The sequence below is a fragment of the Seriola lalandi genome, unplaced genomic scaffold (assembly GCF_002814215.2).
Source record: "Seriola lalandi dorsalis isolate HSWRI2012SDOR001 ecotype SW California unplaced genomic scaffold, Sedor1 jcf7180002054840, whole genome shotgun sequence".
In the NCBI taxonomy this organism is placed as follows: Eukaryota; Metazoa; Chordata; class Actinopteri; order Carangiformes; family Carangidae; genus Seriola; species Seriola lalandi.
Window position 1 is genome coordinate 131,925 of NW_019525393.1, and position 25,494 is coordinate 157,418.

A 25,494-nucleotide genomic window follows, 5' to 3' on the forward strand; every position below is an offset into this window, starting at 1 on the left:
GGTGGTGGGGACACGAGGGGGAGGAGTCCGGAGCGTGTTGCCGTAGAAACAGAATCCTCAGTTGGCTGGTGTGAAGTCAGAGGCATAATATTAGGCGGTGACTGCAGTTACATGCTGCTGGTGGTGTGAGGTGGGTGGATGGGAGGGGAGGGGGAGATGAGGGAGGGTTCGGGTGGGTGACTCACACTGGAGGACGCACTCTGCATTGTAATGGATGGACATACATGCACACACACACACATATAGTACTCTCTTGCTCAACACACACATACACCTTCCTTGGCTACATCACCTAAAACCTTCAACCCTCTGTCCCTTTCTCAGGATCTCACGTGTCTACACTATATCTACGGCTATATAGCATGGCTCAGCATTATCCTGCAACACTCTGCTTCAGAACATATAATTAATTCATTAAGTAGATGGAAAATCCATTAGTGTGCGTCTTGGTGGCTTCACTTCCACGTGCTGATAAAGGGCATCTATTAGAGGGAACCAAATGCTTAGACAGGCTAGTAAACTATAGCCATGTAATTGGTGACGGTATAATTGCATAGCACACATGGCAATTAAAGCGATAATATGTGTAAACCACACTCAAGATTATCATTGGATTAACTACACTTCCCAAATGCCCTTGAGTGTAGAGGCTCACCAGCTGTTACAGGGGAAGTGTTAATAATTATGTTGACAATTTTTAGGCTGTTGTTTTGTGGGTCTCTTCTTTTTGGCTGCGGGGAAGTCAGTTTGTATCTCATTAGATGTGCTGTGGGGAAACACTTGATGTTAACGAACTTTTTCTCTCAGGGTGCAGGACAGGAAAGTATAAGCAGAAATACTAAACAGACATTTTGTCAAATGCACAATTCTAAATCCTAACAATTAAAAAAAAAAAAAAAGACATTCGCGATGCTTCAGGGTTGACAATAGCAATTCATTACGACAGCCAACAGACTTGGTTCACCAAAATATGTAAAATCACTGATTATACTTATGGATCTTCTTAATTAATGCAATACATGCATCTGTCTTTCTTCTAATATTGTGATATTATATGTCGCCCCAATGAAAGTGAATCTGAAGGCTGAGATGGCAGAGGTTTGAATAAATTTGCTTCAATAAAGAGTTAATTATATGGTCATGAATTATTAATATTTTAATGTAAAGATCATTTGGGAGTTTATATCATCTTATGTCTGTTATTTATTTTCCACTATAAGGGACACTTAGTTATGTCTACCTATTGAACTTTTAGGGAAGCAAATTTGATTTGTCTCATTTGTGTAATCATTAACATAATCAATACACAGTGATGAGAAATAATCTGCTGTTTAAGCTCAAATGATAAGATGCTTTGAACATTATTTTAATACATAGTACTGTTTATTTTTTTCAAATGTGGTAATCATAAATAAATAAATCCTCACAATACCAAAAATGTCCTATATTTGTTCCTCAGTTAACTCTCCGACATCCACAGCCATGACACTATAGCTTCTGCTGTTGAAAAGCCGCCACTGCAGTGTTATAACTCAGGGGAATGTGACGTACACTTGCCCTATAGTAAATAATTGACTTTTTGATTGAACGCTGCCTTGCTCTTCCTTTTAAGGAAAGCTGGGGCAGGTTCATTTCCCATCACTGCTCTGTGTAAAACTGGAAGCGGCAGGAAAATCACAAGCAGTGTGACGTTTTCTCAGCCACCACCCACAGCTGTATCTCATGGTGTGAGGCTAGCCAATGGGGCGCGGGCTCGCTGGCTGATGAACATTATCTTCAGGCTTGTTTATAACCAGCTTGCTTGTGACTGTGACTCATTCGATTTTTGGGAAAAAGGAGCAGCTACAGTACCCCTGAGGCAGAACCCAATTGGATATCCTCTGGCTCCTTATAACTCTGATTTTCTCTGTAACTGTAAATTTAAGCCAAAAGTGATTTCTCCTTCTCAAATTTGTTTGATTTTAAAAGGATTCTTACACACCTGATGAGAAAAACAAAAACTAAAGAAGTCAGAAAAAATTAAGTACATTTTGTGTGACAGAACAGAAAAGTACTTGAACTGTGGATCTGTGTTTGATTTTGTTGCAACAGTCACATAAATTACAAGTTATATGTAAATTATTTTCTTATTATAGTATAATTGTCTGTTGTCTGTTGTATAATTAGTCTTTCTTTGGACGCCATACCGTGTAATCATGGTCTTGAGTATATGAATCTGAGGACCCCCCCCCTCTTTTTATCAGCGTAATCATCTTGTAACCCCTCACATTTATCTCTTTATTTATCTTAAAGTCTGTCTGTGACATTTCTTCTTCCATCTTTGCATGTTTCTGCTCTGCAGCTACATTTCCAGTAATATCCTTTTAACACACACAATACTGAATGTATTTCCTGATATATGCATTTGTATTCTGAAGGAATACCGGTCACCAATTATACAGTGTTATGCTAATTGCCCACACATTAGATTAATTAAGAGTCGTTAATTCAGCTGAAGTAAATATGCCAATTATTATTTGTTACAAAACTATGATGGAAATGATGCCACATCAAGACTGTGAGGATGAAAGACGTTTTTTCAAAAACAAGACGTTAACATAAAAGAAACATCCACTGTGCAACATCAGGAGGCAACTTCAGCCTCATGTTTCAGTGCAGTGCGCTGACCATGGTGCTGATCATGGACTATTAAGCCTGTTAGTAATTGCAAAAGGTTCCTCAAGTATTTACTCATTTAACCTGCGGCTGTGAATATGAATAAGATGTTGAAAATAGTGGAAGGTTGGAATATGCAATTTAACTTGGTTTTAGTCTTGCAGTCTCAGTTTCCAGAAACAAATGAAAACCAATCAGCCAAATAAAAATGGCTTTACTTTTCCTGACCTCAATTATAAGAGATTCCTTCATTTCAGTGGAATTATCTTAAAAAGAGTTCCTTCATAATTTAATCATTTATTTAATAAACTTTTTTGTTTTATCATCAAGTCACACTATAACTGAAACTTTTCTCTCCTAATTGACAAATAACCTTTAAGGCTCAATACAAGTCCAAAAGGTTGGTCAGTTTCTTTCAGCAGTGCACTACCTTTCTCCACTACACATTTTCCAAAATCTCCAAATATGCCAAACTTTGTTTTTACTACATCTACTGCCGGCGATTTGTTTTTAAGCAAATCAAGGCGAGATGTCAGGTTATTACAACAAGAAGTGGATCGACCGTCGGCTGAAGGTCATTTTCTACAGAAACCCTACACCCTGCCCTCTCAGGAAAATGGAAGCCCCCTCAAAAAAAAAAAAAAAAAAAAAGTCAATTTAATCGATTTCATTAAGCTGAAATAAAGAGCTGTCAACGTGGCTAGTGAAGTGGTGATTTGCGATCAAGACCGAGCAGCACAGCAGAATTATTGTCCCACAGTGCCACCTGGCTGCCGTAAACTCAACCTGCACCTGCACCAAATAATTCGACTGCTCAATTTACTGATATAAATCTTGTAGCCTTGCGGTGACTCTCCATTGTCCCAAAATGTAGACAGAAGCTGCATTTCGACTCATAATACCTGTCTGTACAGCTGTATTATAACTAGTGCATCATGTACACGCAACATCAGACTGGTGCATTCACACTGAGCATCATCGGAGGGATGAATCATGTCCTGCAGGAAACATACATGATTCTAGTAGAAAAACATACCTTTTGCAGGCTCGGTGTTGTATGAAGTGACACGACTATCTGGTCTCCACTGGTGGCTGGGTTTGTAAGTGAAGAAAGAACAGTTGCTCCCCCGACACACACACACACACACACACACACATACACACACACACACACACACACAAGAAAGCCCTGAAATCCACGGTGTCTCTGTCCAGCCTGAATACTATAAGGATCCCATCTGGCTAATTAGCTTCTCAATAAATCTTGAAGGTAATATCGCGAGCGCGAGAGGTGGGGACGAGGGCTGAGTCTGACCCTCCTCAATGGCCACACCCCGATTCCAATGTTGCAGCTCATATCTGCATTTATAGTTGTATTAATTTACAAATTAAATGAAGCCCTGTTTGTTAGTAATAATAATAATAATAATAATAATAATAATAATAATAATAATAATTCATTCATTCATTTTCTACCGCTTATCCTCTAGTAGGGTCGCGGGGGGGCTGGAGCCTATCCCAGCATCTTCTCGGGCGAGAGGCAGGGTACGCCCTGGACAGGTCGCCAGTCCATCGCAGGGCAAACACATAGAGACAGACAACCATTTAATAATAATAATAATAATAATTATTATTATTATTATTATTGTTGTTGTTGTTACAATTATAACAATAATTATTATTACTACTATTATTATGAGAGGGTAACATTAAACCACAAAATAATGATTTAAAAAAAACAACAAAAATGACTCAAACTTATTCACAGTGAGTGGTGGATTAGTGCTTGGCATATATTGGCATATTTATTCTTGTTGCAGAAGTGCATTTCATAAATCACAAAGGAATAAAACTGCTACACTACAGAGCTTTGTTCTGATGCTGCTCTTGTAGTTCACATTGGTGTCATGTAGTGATTGTACTGGCAGCTGCAGTAACAGCAATAGTAGCAGAAGTAGCTGGACCGTTACAGCCAACGGTTCAATGTAAACTGATTTCCAGAGGAAATGCTGCCACCTTGTGGTCAAACATGGAACTGCACATTCATTTTGCTCAAGGCTCTTCTGCTCATACAAACACCACAGCTACAAAATAAGTCTTTTGTTATCAGTATGATCATAAGAACTCCATCAGAATTGATGAACAGTACTCTTGAGTGCTTATGAGCCAATCTTAATGTTAAATAAATCTGACAACACATTTGATTTGAAGTATTCATAAATCAATCGTCATTATTATTTATTTATGATTACAATCTTTACGTTTTGCTTCACTTCCAGTTATTTTATAGGATTTGTGCATTCATTCCCGTCTTCTAAAGTGAAATACAAACCAGTTCCAGTTACTAACAATCTTTTTTTATTATCTTTTTAATTCACTGAACTTAGTCAACAAATACGATTTTTTTCCCCCTACCAAGCTACCAAGGCAGAAGCTTGTCTGGGTTCATTTGACAACAATTAAACTATATATTATTATAGTAATATAAACTTTCCCGGTTCACAAAACAGGTGCGCCATATCCGGTCCATATATCCGGTCCGGCTGTCAGAGCCGTCCGCCACCAACGCGGCTCATCGTGGATGAATTAGGCTTGAATGTAGCGTCTTCATATGATAGTGCTTAAATTAACAAAAAACACGTCTCTAACAAACATTAGCAAACTTGCGAGTGTTTTACGGCTGTATAATTCACAAGCTAACCGTTGTTGTTTGCTCTCTGTAGACGCTACTTGCATAAAACCACGTTACATGTCAAGTGAAGCGAAGAGACTCTGCTCAGAAAACATGACCGTGAAAAAGATCGGGACTCATAACGGCACCTTCCACTGTGATGAGGCCCTGGCCTGTTTCTTCCTCCGCCAGCTACCTGAATACAAGGTAAGCACAGGAAGCTGCTGTGCGTTTATTGTGTGTGTCGAGTGTTTTTATTGTTTCCCTAACTGCAGCTGCGTAAATCACAGTCTGCCACTTCAATTTAAAGGCTGTTGTTAATAAACCTACACAGTGAAGATATATCTTCATTCTGTATTCTGCTTCTTTTTGAAGAAATATTTCTTATATTCCAATATAATGGGTCCCATGTTATGTTAAAACACACCAAATGGGGGTGCTGCTGTATAGATGGATAGTTGGAGCTCCCTGAAAGATGACATACATCTATAATGACTCCAGTATAATTATGCAATGTACATAGTAGGGGAAAACAAGTCAGCAGAAAGTGAGTCAGATTAATGTGTTTCTACCAGTGCCTGATTTATTGTCTGAACATAGCGGCACTTAAAATCATTTAAAGCTGATTTAGTCAAAATTGTAAACGGCAAGAAATGAATCAGATTTTCTCAGAATTAAGTCTCTGCTGATGGCGTTTAGTTAAAGGTCAGAGCCCGAATGGGCAAGAGGCCTACTTCCAGTGGGTCCAATTAGGGCCACACTATAGGTATAATTTATGGTCGTAGTTGAATCTATTTCAATGCATTTAGCTGTTAGTTTGATATGGCTCAGAAAACCTAAATGAACCCTATACATGAAAATCAGATGTAATTTATTTAATGATGTGTCTCTACCAGGTGCTTGATGATACCTGCTTGCAGATCTACAAATCTCTCTATTTATTGCACAGGATTCTGAAATCGTTCGGACCAGGGACCCGGCAAAGCTGGCACAGTGTGACGTTGTTGTAGATGTGGGAGGAGAGTTTGACCCAAAGAGGCACCGATACGACCATCATCAGAGGTACAGCACTCGCAGAAAGCTGCTGCAGACCGATTAAGTTTGAAAAAATTAACTAAGACTGGGGAGTATATGAATACTTGCTACAGTAATCATAGCGTGAGTTTATTTTGATATGGTTAATCATCATCATCAGTGATTTTCACACCATTACTAAATTAATACTATAAAGCATTTACAAAGTTAGATTTCTCCCACAGTAATTGTGTGAAATGTTTACCTACTGAAAGCAGCTCAGGTTTGACTTTAAGTTGGTAAGTAAGTTGATGTACTAATTATCATGAAGTTTCTCTCAAATCACTGAGCTTTCTCATGCAGGTAAAAGAAAGGAACACCATGTTTTTTTCTTAGTGATCGAAAAATCTACTGAAATACTGTAAAATAGTAGAGAAGGCATTTAACATGTGATAGCTGCCGTGCACAGGTGTAACGAATATCATTAACGATGGCTTGTTCCATTTAGATGTGCCAGTAAGCCATGTTATTGAGCCAGCTGACATAATTAATTACACCTGGGCTTTTCCTGCTTTAATATGTCACAAGGTCGCCAACCACTTGTCTTGTTTTTATTAGAAAGATATTTTCAGCCAGTTTGTTGGAGATATATCTGAACCCACTGGAGCTGAAACTATTCATTTTTAATTTATCAAAGTAATCAAAGTAAAATTCAGTGGCAGCAGTTTTGATAATCAATTAATTGTATAATTGATAAAAAGAAAAAAAAATTGATAGCAGTCAATATGTCATTATAAGATTTTTAAACTCTCAAATATTGATACCAGTATCAATCTCAAAATTCCAGTATCAGTTTTGCTCTATTTGTGTTGTTTTCAGTGCTGAGAAGTCATAGGCTCACAGACGCATTGATACATCTGTACACATGAGCCTTTTTAGATTTGGATTAAAGTACACATCTTCTCCTTGGCCCCGTCATAACTTCCTGACCTCTAAACTGGGAAATCAAACTGGATTTCAGACCTGTTGCTCTTTTTTTGAAGTTGTCGACTTTGAAAACTAAGTTTAAAAAAAAAAAAAAAAAAAAGTTCTGTTTTTATTAGGGTTCAAGGACAAGAGAGTCAAATCTGGATTCAAGGATTCTGTCATCCTTGAAGTACTGACTGATTGCATGAATCATGAAGGAGCAGGCTCTGTGTTTTCTGCTAAATTTCCTGCCAAAGTTCTGAATGATTGCATTCACTCGAAGTCTCATCACGTTGGGTAATCAGCCCATTCCAGGTGTCTTGTCAGCTTAATGTCCTGATGATAATCAGAGATAGCTTTTATGACCACGGTGATAAAGATATGCCAGGGTTCTCTTCCTGGCAGGCGGTTAGTGATAATTACCACTCATTCAATTGAACGCCCCCCTGCTGTTCGCTCACGAGGCCACGACACTGTGAGGGGCCACAGGAGAATGTGGCTGTCACTTGCACATCCAGATGGGGGCAAGGTGGTGGTGATGGCAGGGATACATGTGAGTGGGCTGGTTTGCTACAGGAAGTTGGAGAATGATTAGACAAGAATGATTAGAGTCCTCATTTCAGTAGCACTTTTCTTAAAAAACAGTGACCGTCTACTGATGAAGTTGACAGCAAAACCAGTTCGTCACGGCCAGAAATTAAAAATAAGAGCATGAAATTATGCCAATAAAGGAGTAGTACAACATTTCGGGAAATACACTTATTAATGTTTATTGCTTCTTGGTGAGAGTTATATGAGAAGATTGATTGTTTTTTTAATAAGTGACTGGAGCCTGGAGATCGATAGCTTAGCTTGAAGACTAAAAATAGTGGAAACAGCCATAGGCAACAGCTAGTCTGGCTCTATTTACTGCTTTTATTTTATTGCTTTTATTTTTTGTATTACTTATTGTAACTTCTGTCCCATGCTTTTTTATATGTTTCCTCTGACATTTTAACTATATCTGGTCGGTTGGTTGTCTGTTGAGACTGAATGTATGGACTGGAAAGCTACAAATGAATTGCCCATGGGGGATAAATAAAGTCTGAACTGAGCTGACTTCTATCCAAAGGTAACAAAATCCACTTCACTATTGACTGTTTCATGGGGGGTTATGTGAAACTATAACTCCCTTCTATTTCTTGGTAATTTCCTGAAGTCTTGTCCTCTCTGTAACTTGCCAGGGAACAAGTGTCTACTCCAGGAAGTCACTGCACAAAATCACATGTAAAGCAGCATATTATTCTTTTTTCTTTTTCTTTTTCTACTTTTGGACAGAGCCAGTACAGCTGGAAACAGCTCTTTCCTGTTTCAGGTCTTTATGCAATGCCAAGCTTAATGACTGTTGGCTCCAGCTTCATATTGAATGCACACATAACAGAGTGATATTGAGCTTCTCATTTAACTCTGGGCAAGAAGGCAAACAAGTGTATGTCACAAAATGTTGAACTATTCCTTTAAAGTCATGTCATGGATAATTAATAGGAGGTCTTAATTTAGTTTTCATCCAAACTTTGGAACATTGAAAATAGACTATATGATTATAAAAACCGTATTCATGAATCATTTTTATCCTTAAGATTTATTAAGTTTCGTCCTGAGAAACTGCTGTAGATATAGAAAGCTTTTATCTTAGAAGACTGTACAAATTTCTTGACCAGAGAAGAAAATGGCTGCAGGAGAAATGTTCTCTGAATACAGACTAGAAGTTAATAAAGTACAACAGATTAAATCTGGCAGGGATTAAGTTTGTGGTGGAAATGGCAATCACTGCTCCCACGCAGCAAAGAAATAAAAGTAAGAAAATATATTTCTGCAACAGCGCATCGGTTATGAATATGGTCTGAATGCTGTAGCCCTCAGTCAGCTGAGAACTAAAATAGTTAAACCAGAAGAGTTTCTCCCACTGGATGTGTGTTACTTTGCAAACCAGCACTACAGGCTAACCCTTTCTATAATGCATGATAACACGGTCTCAGTTCATTCACTTAATTTGGCGTTAAAGTTTTCTGAGTTTTCAAGAAATGTCAAATCAATACAGGCACAGGTAAGTCTTCTCTTAAAAATCTTATACTGAATAGTTAATGCCCTCCCCAATCTGCACTGAGTTACAAATGTTGAATTGTTTTCATTGAGATCATTTCCCCAGAAAGGCAGGAGTTGGACCAGCAAAGTGCTATGGTTTCTGAAGACCTCCTGTAATACAATTTAGTGTACTCTACAGTAGTGAAGGTCACAGTGAGATCTAAATGAATTAAAACGTCACATTCCCGTCCATCTCCCTCTCAAAGGAGGACATGAGTAACCAGATAGATATTTCTCAATCCAGTTTGAAATTTTTAGAGATGAAAAATATTAGTCCGAACAATTTCTGTCTAAACAACAGGAGAAAAAAAGATAGTTTGGAGATTGGTCATTATTTAGCAAAAACTAATAGGCCAAGAACAGTGGAGTGGTTGAAGATACACTACGCTTCTTTACAACAAGAGGAAAAACCCCACTGACTAAAAATGTTCACTGTATGAAGTAAATAGCAGGGCTGAATTGAAGTCGAGTAGCTACGGTGACATTGGTCTTTTATGTCAAACTATTTTTCAAAACATTGTCTTTTAAAGCTCACACTCTTCTTTAACACAGGTTCGGTCTCTCCTCAAGACAAATTTCCCATCATTCTAAGCTGCTGCTGGGCTCAGAATGAAGGGAAATTACTGGCCAGTAATATTCTTCTTTTATAAAGTGAGAGATGTTCATGAATGCAGTGAAGAGTATGCGATAAGGCCGTTCTTTCTAAAACTACAGCATGATCAGCAAAAGTGGTGCAGCAGCTGCAGTATGGGAATCATATTATATGTTAATTATGTTTAAACAATGCTTATTAATACTTAATTCTTGCAATAATATGTCCAACTCTTATGTTCTGCTTCACTGACTTTTGATTTAGTTGTGTGTGGTAAATGCCAGTCTGTTCAGGCATGTAACCATCTTTGATTTCACACAAACATTTTCATGACTTCTCTTTGGTAAGCATATCTTTTTCAGCCATTCTCCATTTCATTGTTATTTTCCTCTCGCAAATTCACTCCCATCTCCTGATAATCAGCATAGAAATGCCTCAGCTTGGCCAATTAGTCCTTTAATGGCTGTGATTACCCTCCCCTCTTCTCTAGCATGTCACTCATTCATTTGACGGTCTGTTTTCCGCTGTGCCGCAGCCCAAGCATCCTAATTAAGTCTGAATTAAATGACCAGCAGTGGTTCAGTGCTGGAGCCCACCCATCTCAGCACGTGGCTGAGGAGAGACCTCCGGTGGCTTTTATTTATGTGTGCTCACGCTTACAAACACGCCTGAGCATGCTTTCTCTCTGAGGTCAATGCAAACTCACTCTGTGAAGCTGAAAAGAATATTTACGGATACAAGTCCTTTTTATTGATATCTGATTCACATCCAGTAATGTACAGCGTGCAGCTGAATGCAGCAGACGTTTTACTCGAGGCCTGTTATCGGGGAAAAATGTGAATAGTTTGAGATGTTTATGAGCAGAACACTGATGTCTAATCACCTAAGCCTTGATCTTTACTATTGAGTATTGAACATCCTCGGCATATAATAATCCATGCAGAGTTTCTCAGTTTTCAGAAATGATATATGCTCCTGTCTGTTTGCTTTGTATGGGACCTTGCAACCATACAAAAAAACACATTTTGAATTAATTAATAAGATTTTTTTTATATACATAAGTAAAGAGAACTATGATAGTTTATCTTCACAATGACATTTGTTAAGGTGGGAACTGGCTGCACAAATAGTTTTCCTAATCTTAAATCAATACAAATGAATGTAGCATTCCAATTAGGACTGTGGCCAGGGGTTATTTTCAGGATTGATTAAAAAAATATCAATCCAATTGCCATTGCTGATTTTTTTTCGGTGATGAACTAATAGATTACTAAAAGTTCCAGTATTACTTCCAACCATAAAATGAAGCTGATTGTTTGTGTTGGTCATGAGAACAGATACATGTTTCACTTTTGTGGAAGTGGAAAGCATCTGAAAGCATTATACAAACATCTTTTACACACTGTAATGATCTTTTTCACCCCCTCTGGATACAATATTGTCATGCGTTAAAAGGACTTTTCTGTTTCTGCTGCAGTCGGCTAACAGATTCTCATCTTTCTTTTTGTACAGGTCATTTAAGGAGAGCTTCCATAGCTTGTGTCCAGAGAAGCCGTGGGTGACCAAGCTCAGCTCGGCCGGCCTGGTCTACATGCACTTCGGTCGTCAGCTGCTGGCCCAGCTGACACAGCTGAAGGAGGATGACAAGCAGCTGGAGGTGCTGTATGACAAGGTAAGAGGAGAACGTTTATTGAAAACACACAAACACTTCAATGGAAGCAGATGTTTTCCATCGCCTCACTCGTGTCAAAATGTTACATGATCGGGTACATCCAATCTAAACATAGTGAATTTCCTCGTAGAGTGGGGAGACAAAGGGAACAAAAGTTTATATAGTGGTAAAGAGAAAAGATACTCCAGCTTCTTTCCATAGATGTCACATGATAGATGTCACATGAAAGCAAATTATATTACTAAAGGGCGCATCATCCTTGTTGGTTGTTTTAAAAACAGAAACCATGCACTTACTGTCTGTAGGAAATGCAGAATGTTTACTGTCTAAGTTTAGTTTATGGCATTTTGCTTTCATCAGACAGTTGGCAGTCGAGTGGGACTAGAAATAAAAGCAGACAGACAGGGACGTGACAAAGTTTCCTCGCCAGATTCAATCTGAGAACACTGCTGTTATATGTAATGCATTTTAGACATCTCGGCCAGCAGGAGGCCTCGGCACATCCAACGTTTTAATGTCCAGGCACATTAAGCCAGCCAAATCTTAGGTCACTATGAATATTAGCTCTATTAACTCACACTGTCGTTGGCCTTTTGATGTGTCGGTTCGTCCAAAGCCCAGAATAATCCTTTTATTCATGGCTGGGGGCTGTATTTATTTTAGGAAGTTGCGTGTATCGTCGTCAGCCAGTTCAGACAAACTGAAACTCATTTTTTGCCCCAAAAGCTTAGTTACACTTGTAAGTCACTTGTAAAATGTCATCTCTATGGTGATTGCCCCTCTGATGTATTGAGGAGTTCACTTTTCAGCCTTAAGTATGTTTCAGCTTCTCTGCTCATCATCCACTTCTTTTTGGAGTTTTGCCAGTGAACTGTGAAATAGCTGCAATTTGCCAATTTCCTTTGGTTTAATGATTCAGCCGTGCACTTTAGCCTTCAGTGAATGCCCACGCACTGACCCAGCGGGTTTTCAATCAAGATAATCTAATCCCAGCACATTTCTCTCTCCTGAAAGTCTTCTCTGTCTTTACTGCGCTGGCTTAAAAAATAAAGGAGGCCAATTCTTCTTTTTTAAAAACAAGCATAAACATAAAACCAGAGATTCCTATTCACTACAGGCTCATAACCTCTCATGTCTGATTAAATCCCTTACAGCTCTACGAGAACTTTGTGGAGGAGGTGGATGCTATAGACAATGGCATTTCACAGTGGGATGGGGAGGTCCGCTACACCATCTCCAGCAACCTGAGCGCACGTGTCGGCTCTCTGAACCCACGCTGGAACAGCAAGAGTCAGGACACTGAGGTGAGCGCATGTGAGTGATTGTATGAGTGTGAATGTGTACCCACACTTGGCACACAGACTGGTGTGATGCAGAACTTATTTTGGATCAGCTTGAATAGAATGTTAAACTAAAGATCGCAGGCTTCATTTACTGTGTGTGGGTCTGAATCTGTGATATGAGATTATTAAAATGGAACATACGTGGTTTTTGTGTCTTGTCGTTTTAAAGTGGCTATAACCGATATTTCTTTCCAGCTTGTTGTTTAAGTGTCCACCTTGGATCACTCTCACTGCTCCCATAGCTTTGTTTTTGGACGCAGCAGACGGTAGGTGAACTCAAATGGAATGAAAAATTAGAAAAATCCTGAAACCGGGATTTCAGATTTCACAGGTTGGTTTGGATTTCAGGATTACAAGGTTATGGATATACTTAGGAAATGGTTAGAAATTGGATTTAGCTTCAATGTTAAAAAATGTGATTAGATTTGCGTTGGGAAGCAGAGAGGTTAGTAACAACACATTTTTTTTTAGAAGGTGTGAGGTGAAGTGATTGTTGATAACAGTGTACATCTGGATATTCTGAATCACAGCAGCAGCAGGTTTTATGACCATTAAAGCCTGTCTGTCTAAATTATTGGCTGCACTTTAGTGCGTCACAGTGCTCTGTGATAAATATGTGGTTTATCATTGGCTGGATTTGTGTGACTAATGGGAACTCTATCTGCTGATGGAAAAACATATCGAACACTACATAACAGCTCCCACACAGACACTGTAAAGCTAATATTGTTTGTAACCTTATAACCAAAAATATTTCTAGGGCATAAACATGTTTTGTGTCTTTTTCATTTTTTGATCTCCTCAAATCTGGATATGCATTTAATATCCAGAGGGGATTTTAAAAATGTTCATTATTTTTGGAGCTACAAGACTGATTGAATCCAAGGAATAACATGCCAAAGTGGGAACACTTATTTCTAAGGCTGAAACTGACAACTAGGTCAGAATGAAAAATGCTCATCACAGTTTCTGAAAGCTCAAGATGACGTCTTAAAATTGCTTTCATATTGCAATATTTTGTCCAAGCAGCAGTACAAGACCTAAAGATATTGACTTACTATGACAGAGTACAACAACAAACCCTCACATTGGAAAAATTTGAACTGGGCATGTTTTGCATTTTTGCTCAGAAAATGACTTAATTAATTTAGTGAGTAAGTGACTCATCACTTAATTGACTAATTGCTTCTGTCCTGCTTATTTTGAACAGCTGTTAATGCAAACGTTAGCTTTGTAGTCATAGCAAATCTTACAAATAGCTCCTTCAATGATTATCATGCACAGCCTGCAGTGATGCAAAAAAATACAAAATTGGTACATAGGTAACTATAACAGCTGCAAGTGACAGTGCAGTCAGTACTCAGAAGTCGTTTCCAGAGCTGTGCAGAAACAACAGAGGCCCAGAAATGGCGTTGTGTGACTTTTCTCCCTCATAAGCGTAGAAGGGGAAATCCTGCAGGGAAACAGCCCCTGTTTCCTGTAGACTCTCATGAGATACCTGCAGCCTGGCTACATGTATGTTGACTATGCCAACATTTCATCTCAGTGGAGTAGCCGGCCTATTTGTTTTTTTGTTTTTTTTTCACATTTGAGTTCACATGATTATAATTCATGTCTCAGCACTTTCCGCCAATTTCCCAACTGACAGCGCTGAGAGATCAGAAAGTGAGAGAGATTTGTATTGAAAAATGTTTGGCAGAGAACTTAATGGTAGACTGACATGGTGAACTCTCAACACTGGCTGTTTGTGATAATTGAAAAACATAATGGATTTTCATCTCCAACATCTATGACCGTAAAACTCAGGGAACCTGCAGTCGTCCCCCCCCTCTCAATCAGATGCATGGAGATTAGATTTCTGCATGACTGTGTGTGTCTGTGTGTAAGTGTTCATGGTGACATGTGTTTGTGCCTGTATCTCTGTCTGTCTTTCTTTCTCATGCTCTCTTGGGTTTCTGCTCACGAGACTGTGTGAGAGAGAGAGAGAGAGAGAGAGAGCGGTCAGACTGAGGTTTGTGGCGGACATGACAGGCGCTGCAAAGATCAGGAGGAGATGCTTAGACTTTATTATCCCCATTTATCTGGCACACAATGTTTGACATGAAACTGCAGGTGGAATTCAGAGGTGGTGTTGTCTTGTGATGAAAGATGTGAATGATCATAAGGATTTTGAAACATGAGGAGCAAATTCTTTTTTCGTCAAAATGACATCTTAAGTTTAGTCAGTTGTCAGAACATTGTATTTCTGCCTTCATATTATGATTCAGTATTACATTGTTTCATTGTCCTTGACAATAGCATGTGTGTTGTTTCACCAGGAGGGTTTCAAGAAGGCTATGAAAATGGTTGGGGAGGAGTTCCTGGGCAAGCTGGATTATTACCAGTCCGCCTGGTTGCCGGCTCGTGTGGTCGTGGAGGAAGCTGTTAAGCAGAGGCATCAGGTACAAGACGGTCCGATCTAATGTTTACATTTCAGTTTAGTTTTCTTTTTTTCCTTTTGTTATCACTGTAAGTTGGGTCCTGAAAAAAGACTTTTGTGAAGGTGTTATTTGTCCATCATTAGTGATCTCTGGTTCATGTCACCTTAATTACAAAAAGAAATACAGCAAGCAAAAACACAGGTAATAATGCATCATCAATCAGCAGCAGAGGGTTTCTCCCTGCTCTCAACCTTTTCTCTTTGTTTGGGTACTTGTGAAGTAACCGTTCACTGTGAAAACTGTGTGATGCAATATACAGTATTATTGTATCGGTAATACGGCAACTAATACTAAACATACTTATCACAAAATAATTATTCAGCTTCGATTCTCTGTCACTGGCATGGAGGGGAGTGGCTGCAGGATTTATTTTCTAATGGAACTTTTCCAATATCTTTCTCACTGCAAAGCAAGTTTTTCAACACCAGTGTTTCCTTTTTCAATTTAAGTTTTAATTTCAATGTCTAATTTTCATTTTCAGTGCCAAAAACTAACAACTTTTCTGGCTCCCCAGCTGATCATGTAATGTACTATTAGATCTGATAATTGAGAAACTATAAGATTAAGCAGTTGTTTGATTATTCTTTTCCCTTATTTTCTAAGAAATCCTAAATTACACAGACAACTGTAACTGTTGCCTCTCCACTAAAGCTGAAGGTCTCCACTCTTTGTGCTCGTCCTTTATCTTGCACATTAATAACTTCCAGTTTTCTGGACCTCTTCTCATGACCAGGTAGATCCAAGTGGGGAGGTGGTGTTGTTCCCCCAGGCCGGGTGTCCCTGGAAGGAGCATCTGTTTGCCCTGGAAAAGGAGCTCCAAGTCGAGGCGCCCATCAAGTTCGTCCTTTACCCAGACCAGAACGCACAGTGGAGGGTCCAGTGTGTTCCCGCTGGGCTGAACACCTTTGAGAACAGGTGATTTATTTATTCTATTTTTTTCTAAATGCAAAAGCTACATCTGCCCTTTGATCCAAAGCCTATTTTTAGTCAGATTTGATTAAAGGTTATTTAAATTTCTGCTTCATGGGGCACACCTTGTGATCTCATCTGCGGAGGGAGCACCTTGCATGAGTTACCTTGGCAGAAATCAAGCATGCGGAACACACAGGGAGGTTGTGACACGCACTCACACACAAGATATTCAGGATTTTAGAATACAGGATTTATTCAAACATCGGAGGAGAACACAGTTACAGACACAGCTCCAGAGTCTCCCAGATGTGCTGAATTGTGTTGAGATCTGGTGACAGAGATGAACCATGGTGTGTGATTCAACTTTCATGCTTTTTGGACCGTTTGACAACTACTCACAGAGGGCTGCCATGTCGTCCGGTGAGAGAGTAACTCCTGCTAGGGTAGAAATACTTGTTTTATAGGATGAGGATGATCCTTTAGTTAAGGCAGAGGTTTTGTTCTCACATTGCTCTCTAAGGGTTTGGAAGGATGTAAACACACCCAGCACCTCAGCACAGCCACCTGAGCCCTTTCCCCGCACACACACACACCTCTCACTCAGGTGTTGTCTTTGTTTCCCTAATGCTAATGGACCTCTCTTCTTCAAATACACATGTTCTGTATGGTACTCGATGGTTTGGCAGTTTGACAGACTCTTTTATTTACAGCCACTTATTTAAACATGCTGCAGCATTTTTATGAAGGTGAATATTAATGAATATGCCCTCTTGTAATATGAATATAATTTAGGTTTCTCAGAAGTTACATAGCTGCATCATTGAGTATTCACAGTCACATTTAATCCTTAAATAAGAGCACTGAATAAATCAGTGGTTCGATGTTCCAATGTGCTGAAGTTAAAAATATTTTTTTGTTGCTGAAGCGGAAAGATCAAATGTCAATGCTCACCTCAAATCCTTCTCTCTGAAGACTGAAAATCAAATCAGCAATGCTTGTGTAGTTAACGGAGTAATACATGAATTTTATTAGCCCAGACAGTTCAAAATTACGCCAGTTCCCTTACTGTAAAAAGACTAAGAGTCTTCTAGTTTTCTCTATGAGGCTGTATTTAATCACAATGGTGCCCATAACATGAAAAACGCTCACGTGCGGATGTTTAGAATTATTTATAATGTTTACCGTGTTGAACAACTTAGTTTAGTGTGTTAGCCTGCAAGTATTGGCTAATTATCACAAAGGGCTAATGGAAATGTCATTCATTTTCCACGTTGGTCATAAACCAAAGTATTTCACAGATTGAAATTTTGGCCTGATGATGGGCTAGATGAAAAGTTCAAGTAATCACCCCTCATAGTGTATTCAAAGTCATATCATTCTCTGGGGGACATGAAAAGCTGTACAGAATTTCATGGCAATCCATCCACTAGTTGTTGAGATATTTCAGTCTGGTTCAAAGTGGTGGACCTCACCGACAGACCACCTTTACCATCCCGAGAGCGACACCACTCGCATGGCTGAAAAGCCTCTCTCTGCCTACTGCATTGCATTGGACAGCTGGAGCTCATTCACTTCAGGCGTTCAGAGCGCTGCCGGCTGAGTTCTTAGTCTATCAGTGTGCCAGAGTATTGACTTTAAGATACTATTACTTGTTAATAAACCGCTAAATTGATTACGGACAAACTGAATGTGTTATCTGCTTCTGTGTTACAATTCTCCAGAATTGATTTAGTTCTGAAACTGCACTGTATTTATTCCGTTGTCTGTTACTCTTGTGTATTTTCCTTTTTCATTTTCATTCTCATGGTCTTTTAAATGTTTTAATACTTTTTTTTACACACTATGCACTGTAAAACACTTTGAATTGTGTTTGTGCCATACATAATTGTCTTACCTTGCATTGTATCATTCCCAGCAGCTGTAGTTGTTGAGCATTTTCTCATCTTCTAGCAAAATTGAGGATTTGAACACACAAGCCTTAAACAAAATGCACGTCATCTGTGCTCAGTAAATCACGTTAGTATTATTGTCTTGTTTCTCAGTACATAATGACGGTGGGTACGAGACAAAGACCCTCTGTGTGAATTTGTCAGATGATTAAGTCGAGTTTCTCTCCCACGTGCTGACCTGCAATGCTGCTCTCATCAAGTCATCTGCATCCCCCAGGTGGAGTTCTAGTTGGTGTGTTATTTGACTTCTGCACAGAATCCTACAGACCACATTATCAGTGTATGGCCACGGAAACGTGCTCCAGGCTTTTCCCGCATCATCTTACGGATACTTGCCTTTCTAGCTACTGCGTGCCCTGTAGTGTTGTCTTGTCACTGTTTTACAGTGTCACGCTAAACATTTTTATAATCCACAAAACACACTTTCACTTTGCTCTTTCACCAGATACTGACAGAACATTAGCTGTTGCTTAGAACGCATAATTTTACATTTGGTGCAGAAAATCTTTTCATCCACCGTGCTGCTTTTTTGTTTTGACGACTTGTGATGTTTCATGCTGATCTCTGCTTTTCAAAGTGATAGCACTGCGTCTTCTCCATGTCCATTTAAGCCCCAGTGACAGAGGTGAAAGAATATTAGTTGTGATTTGTGCATTACAAAGCTGTAGAGATGAACAGCATTGCCCACGAATGACTTCTGATAGCTAGTTCCATTTCGGATCCTTGCAAAATACCTGGATTCATTCCGCTCTTACAAATTTATCACATCTTTTTATCTCTGCTCACCATTTTTTATTTCCAAAGAACAATGTAAAACATGTAGTTCGAGTTCAGTTTTATTGTCATTAACACAAAATACACTAAAAATACACTAAAATGAAATGTCACTCAGTGCAATTTAGCACAGACACTTAATGACAATAGTCATTAAGTGTAGTCAATAGTCCATGTGGTAGATGCAGGCCTGTGGTATTGTCTGTAGAGAGGGTTGCATTGCCCTCAGACCATTGCTGGTCCAAGACGCCACTGTCGGCAGATTAGATCAACTGTAACTAATTAACATTAATTTGGTAAACGCATAAATGAAATGGTTGGCTGTTGACCAGTTGAAGTGCTCTCTGCAGCTGGTGTCTGCGTCGAACTGTGACACCAGTGTACGACAGTTAGTGGATCGTGTGTTTCAGTTTAACAGGAACCAACAGAGCGGTGTCTTTCCTCTCAGAATCATTTAATTAATATTTCATATATTTTCCTCCTCATCTCATTTTCAGCTTGTTGGATCCAGGTTATGAACATGAATTAGGCTGCCACTAAAAACCACAGTGCTCCTGCATTCTCAGCCCATAAAAGAGTGATTTTTGACTTGTGGTTATTTTAGCTTTTAGTTATTTGAAAGATACACTTAATAAGATTCCAGATTTGACAAATGAATTCAATGCTGGATTTGATAATTTGTTAAAATCCCAAACCCCAAAATTCCCATTCCTAGTGCTGTCTGTAGATGTGAGAAAAATGAAAGCAGGTAATACTTTAGGGAATGAGCGAGGAAAAATTAGTCATTAGTGTTGCCTGTGGATCAACTAATGAATTCGCTCAGACTCAGTTGCGTGTGTGTGTGTGTGTGTGTGTGTGTGCGGTGAGTGTGTGTATGTTCATGCGTGTCCATGTCTGAACAATCTGAATAATAACAGATTTAAATATACAGTAGATTCTCCTTCATCTTTCGTCACACTGTCCTCTCACTCTGCTTAATCTGCAATATCTTTGTATGGATTATATTCAGAAGGGAAGTTCAGGGTCATTCGGTTTTGTTGCCTTTAGACAAAATAGTAAAAAAAAAAAAAAAGTTAAACCCCACCTTGTTGTCTGACATCCTCACGTTTATTATTTATTCCCCCTGGAGCACAAATCATGCCGCTTTTGGTCACATTCTTTTTGTGAGTTAATCATTACCATTGCACCTTCTGTTTTATTTATTTATCCCCCTCCTGTTCTCTCTATCTGGATTATTTTAAGGAGCAATTTTCTTCCAGTCTGATCCCGAGCGAAAATTTAATAGAAAATGTGATGCTTTATATCCAAAACAGCTTCTTTTAACAAGTGTCGAGGAGAAGATAATGTGTACAGCTGTGATAATACAGCCCTGAACAGAGTGAACGGTCAACAGAGAGGCTGATATCGATGAGATAGAATTACACACAGTAAAACGGTGATGATTGAACGATAACATGCGTGTGTTGTCCCCTGCAGGAATGGGCTGACTGCGTCGCTAACAATGAAAACTACATTATAGAGAGGTAATTATAGATGTTACATACAATGTAGGGAAAAAATATAATGTTCATGAATAGAGACGATCTGAAGGACTTTAACCCTAGTATGGTCATTCTGATTCTGCACAAGGTTATTCTACTGCTACTTCTGCCTGTTTTTTTCAACTCCATCCTGTGTCGCTCTTCCTGATGTTTCTCCCTTTTTTTTTTCTTTTTTTTTTATTTGAAGGTTTTTTTTCTTTTTTTTTTTCCCCTCATCCAAATAAAAGGTCAAAAGATAGAGGATGTAGAATGTTCTTCAGATCTGAAACCACAATTTTGGGTTGTGTGAAGATTGGTTTGACAAATGTGACATCTGAGATGCCTCGTACTCGACTCGAGAACTCGCTGGTCTCTGAGCCAGTCGTCCACCTCACGACCGTAAAAGTGTTGTTATCTCTGATAGTATGCGCCCTTATGCTTTTATCCTGGGTTTGACAAGTCTCATTACTGATACACTGTGGGTTGCTTGGGAGCAGTAGGGGGCTTTTTGATTCAGGCCTGGCTGCTCTGTTTCATGCTTTCTATTTTCACCTCTTTCCCTGAGCTCCCCTTGCTCCTGGCTCTCCTGTTAGTGTTTCCTTTCTGCCTCTCTGTCTCTCTCTCATGTACAGTATTTCTATCTCTTTCCTATAATCACCCTATTCCATTTCATCACCTTTTTCCTATCTGTCTTTCTCTCTCTATACTAATCCAGTTTCTCCCCTCTTTTCCTCCAACTCCTGTTCATCCACCCTCTCCCCTATCTCGCTGTCTCACCTTTCACACCTTCCACCCCTCCCTTGCCTCAACCCAGTGTTAGATTTTTCTTTTTTCCACTCCACTGCAGAATCTCATCAGGCAGCCAGCAGCGCTTTCAACAAAAAAGATGTAGGCACCTGTTTATGGTGGTAGAGTACTTCAAAGATTTAATTTAATGCAAACACGGCAGTTGGGGTGGAGCTACATGAGAACAATGGCTTGTGAGATGGATAAATAAAAAAACACATAGCTCCAGATGGCTCTTTCTCTGCGTGGTGTGCTTCCCTCCCAGTAGGCATGTGCCGACTGGGAGGGGTGTTGTTATCACCTGTGTCCCTGCCACTGCACCTGGGGGAAAAAGGTCTATTTTTATCAGCATCACATTGCTAAGGAAATGTGAGCCGGGAGAAGGAAGAGGAGAGTGGAAGCAGTCCTTCCCTGGAGATGTACAGTACAGGATAATGCTGTAGGTTGACAGCAATATGAGCTGGACCAGAACGTTTGTGGAAAAACACACTGGCTGCTGTCCCAGTTATCTGCTGTGCCTCTGTATTAGGCTTTCAACTAATGATTATTTGCCTTTTTTTCCTTTCATTTTTTTTTTTTTTTTTTCAATCATTGAAAATGTCAGAAAACGGTGAGAAATCCCCATCACAATTTCCAAAATCCCTAGATGACTTTTTCTGTCGAAAAGCTAAAGCTATTGAATTGGCTATCATGTGACTAAAAGAAAAACAGCAAATCCCCACAAATGAGAAGGTCAGACTAGAGAGTGTTTGGCATTTTTGCTTGAAAAATTATAAAAAAAATAATTTATTGAGGAATCTTGCTAATTTAACTTTGAAAAAACACAAAATTATTTGAAGTTTTTCCTACTTTTTCCTCCCACACTTCTTGTGAAACCACTTGACTAAATCACAGCTATGGCTGCTTTTGAAAGGAGAAAGATGTGTGAAATGTGTAAAGTCTTTAGCATAGAGATGGTGTGAGTCAGCAAGCTGCAGAAAGATGTAACACTGTGTATATACAAGTGTCTCATATCAGAAATTAAGACAGAGGGTTCGGACTCTCTAGCAGATTTTATGCTTTGATAACCCATTATCTCCAGTATACCTAATCTTGAGTAACATTTTTTTTCCTAATGAAGCACTCCTTCCCAATATCTGTCTCATTAAGGCCTGATAAAGGTCTGAGGGGGGTCTTATGCAATGAGAAGACTAATTTGCTAATTGTAGGCTTATTTTTAGACTGGTCATCGTGAAGAATCGGAGCTCCCTGCCCTGTCATAACAACAACAGTCATCCCCCTCCTACTCCTTCCCTCATTACCAGCCCTGTTGACCTTTCGTCAGAGCTCATTTTCCAGCCATACTGTGGAGCTATCGATTGGTTGATTCATTTAACAGGGATTATGGGTTTGCCATGCTTCCCTCCCCAGGTTGTCCTATCAACAGTCTTAATAGGGATAAGGTTGTGTAGTCTGGAGTTAATGGCATGGAGTTGGAGAAAAATTTAGTTTCCTTGCACGTGTACATATCAACCGCAATTTCTGATGATTTTGAAGCTTCCTCACCCTCTGAATGTTACAATTATAGAGGAGTTAATATTCAAAGGGAAGCAGAATATCTGAGAATTGAACTTTTCAAAATTGAGAATACGAGAAAACACTTCCCTCATTTCAAACTTGCAGCCGTGTTTGACAGCCGTGTCACTTTATTTCTCACAAGTTCGACTGTACAGTTCCATAATTCATCAAGCATGTGACGGGGAGGAAGAGAAGCCTGAGGTTCGTATGACATGTTCAATGAAATCTGAAGCTTTTAGCAGATTGAGCCAGTTTTTAAGGCATTTAAAGTCTATTTCAGAAGCAGTGGAAGGGCGAGAGGTGAGCCATGAAGTGATGAATCAGAATTAAATCAGAATTTTTATGAAAGATGGCTAAATATATCAATACTTTTAGAGGAACAGTGGTCTGAGATAATGGAGATAATAACCCCATCAAGGAAATGCACACACTCGCGCACACACACCAAAGAAAACTGGTAATGTGTTTTAAATGATCTGCCAGGCTGTGGACAGGGGTGTGTGCTACATCCAGTGGGTGGTAAATGAACTGCTCTACATTTTTATGATTTTTTTCAGCCTCCGTTCGATACATCCAGAGACACTTTCTCGAGGTCAGCTCGTAAACCCTGCCAGAGCCAATCTTTTCCCCACTTTGTAAGATTGCCTGTTGACTCCGCCGCCGACTGCATGGCTCTCCAACCGCTGTGCCGATCTGTGATTTTCCGCATTACTGGAGAAGAATAAAGCAACCAATAAAATCATTGGTCATTGCGCTGGGACTGATTGCAGTGGTGCTATGTGCGACGGTGACTGCAGTTTACCTTTAATGGCAGTGGTTTACCTCACATCCGTCTGGTCACCTGAAAAGATGAAAGTAATCAAAGTCTTTGTGCAAATCCATACAAAAAAAACAAAGGAAATCAATATCATCATTTAGTTCACATTTTTAAATGAATTTTTGTTTTTTGTGCATCTGCCTGTAGTGACGAACAGTTAAATTTCCATGTTCAGTTATTTTGCTGTTTATTTTCTCAATTTGTTGATTAATGTCAGTAAATTGTGCAAAATGCATATCGCAGTTTCCTAAAGCCCAAGAAGAAATATTGATATTGCTCGTTTTGTCCAACTCACAGTCCAGAACTCTAAAATATTCAGTTTACTGTCATATAAGACAAAGCAAAGAAGCAAATTTTCACATTTGAGGAGATGGAGCCAGCAAATGTTTATTTTTCCATTTTAAAAAGTCACTCAATTAACCAATCAACAAAATAGTTGCCTATCAAATAATTTATTCTTGCATCTTTATTTTGTTTTTTCTGTTCATTTATGGATAGTGTGTTTACATTATTCCTGAGCCCAGAATTGGTGCTGTAATCGCTGGTTTTCTGCTTGTGCCGACATGTGCGGCACAGCGTGTTCTGCAAAAGTAATGTGTCAACAGGAAGTGAGCAGCTGACCACACAGTGTCCATCTGTAAGCCAACTTGCCCTTCTGTTTTCCTTTCCTAGGCTGTCCCTGCTGGAAGAGTGGCGCGGCGTTCGAGATGAGGCGCTGTCAGAGCTCAGCGGGATTAAGGACTGCATCTTCGTCCACGCCGGGGGCTTTATTGGCGGGAACAAGACGCAGGAAGGAGCCCTGGAGATGGCCCGGAGGACCCTGCAGGCAGCTGCCCAGTCCCCTGCAAATGGAAGCAGCTGACCGGCCAGAGAGAACAGCACATTTTGTTCTTGCGGTCAGTCGTTAGAGAGGATTGCAAGGATCGAAATGTTAATTTGCTATCTTGCAGCTTGTTTGTTCCAGCCAGGGTTAATGTTGTTTTCTTCCGTCTTGCCAGAATGGGGATAGTATGGGAATGGCAGCCAAACAACCTTGGACCAGTACCCTAAATACCTATATTTCAAAATACTCACTCTGAATCATAATGTAGATTCATGTTATCCTCCTTCTCTCTGCCTGTACGGTTTTGGTATTCATTTTCAATAAATGACTATTTGGATTATATTCTGCTCTTCTGTGAACAACTCAGTATTAAGATAAATCCATAAATCCCATATTGGTTTTCCAATTCTGCTCACATCTCTTGGTTTTCATCATCAGCTGAGGTAAAACACGGCCGTCTGTCCGACCAACTCCAGCATCTTCAAAGCCAATGAATACCCCGGCCGTACCTTTCAATGGTTGATTCATATTGACACCTGGATGGTGGTTCGTCCTTTCATTTCCAGAATGCAGACATTAACAACAAAGAGATACAGAGGCTACTTCCGCTGGCTCCAAGATCAAAGCATCAATAATGAGGCCTGATTCATTCTGAGAAAATTATATTTCCAAATGGCACAAAGAGGTGCTCCTTGTGGCAGCCGGTGTCGTGACAAGGTTACCTCCAGTGGGACGAGCCGCACAGTCAATTTCCCTGTAATAAAGTCAGGGGATGTGCCTCGAATTTTCTCATTAATACTCCACATTTTCTCTCCAACTAGCTCTACCTGTTACTCCTC

At 39.5% G+C, this 25,494-nt stretch overlaps 2 protein-coding genes across 2 annotated transcripts in view; one reads left to right on the forward strand and one right to left on the reverse strand.

Annotated features, from left to right (window-relative positions):
- Positions 1-3,852, reverse strand: part of LOC111670210 (mitogen-activated protein kinase kinase kinase 12) — a 26,794-nt gene extending 22,942 nt beyond the window's left edge. The window contains exon 1 of the mRNA XM_023426841.2: positions 3,692-3,852. The gene's annotated coding sequence lies outside the window, so the exon portion shown is untranslated. The remainder of the gene's footprint in view (positions 1-3,691) is intronic.
- A 1,349-nt stretch (positions 3,853-5,201) lies between these two features.
- Positions 5,202-24,997, forward strand: myg1 (myg1 exonuclease). Its single transcript, XM_023426780.2, has 7 exons — positions 5,202-5,533; positions 6,276-6,388; positions 11,535-11,694; positions 12,849-12,998; positions 15,356-15,478; positions 16,251-16,432; positions 24,505-24,997. The coding sequence occupies exons 1-7, from the start codon at positions 5,267-5,269 to the stop codon at positions 24,692-24,694; spliced, it is 1,185 nt and encodes a 394-aa protein (XP_023282548.1). The 5' UTR covers positions 5,202-5,266; the 3' UTR covers positions 24,695-24,997.
- The last annotated feature ends 497 nt before the right edge of the window (positions 24,998-25,494 follow it).

Coding starts and splice junctions, on each gene's coding strand:
- myg1 (XM_023426780.2), top strand. CDS start 5,267: ATGATAGTGCTTAAATTAACAAAAAACACGTCTCTAACAAACATTAGC. Junction 5,534..6,275: donor GCCAGCTACCTGAATACAAG/GTAAGCACAGGA, acceptor TTTATTGCACAG/GATTCTGAAATCGTTCGGAC. Junction 11,695..12,848: donor TGGAGGTGCTGTATGACAAG/GTAAGAGGAGAA, acceptor AATCCCTTACAG/CTCTACGAGAACTTTGTGGA.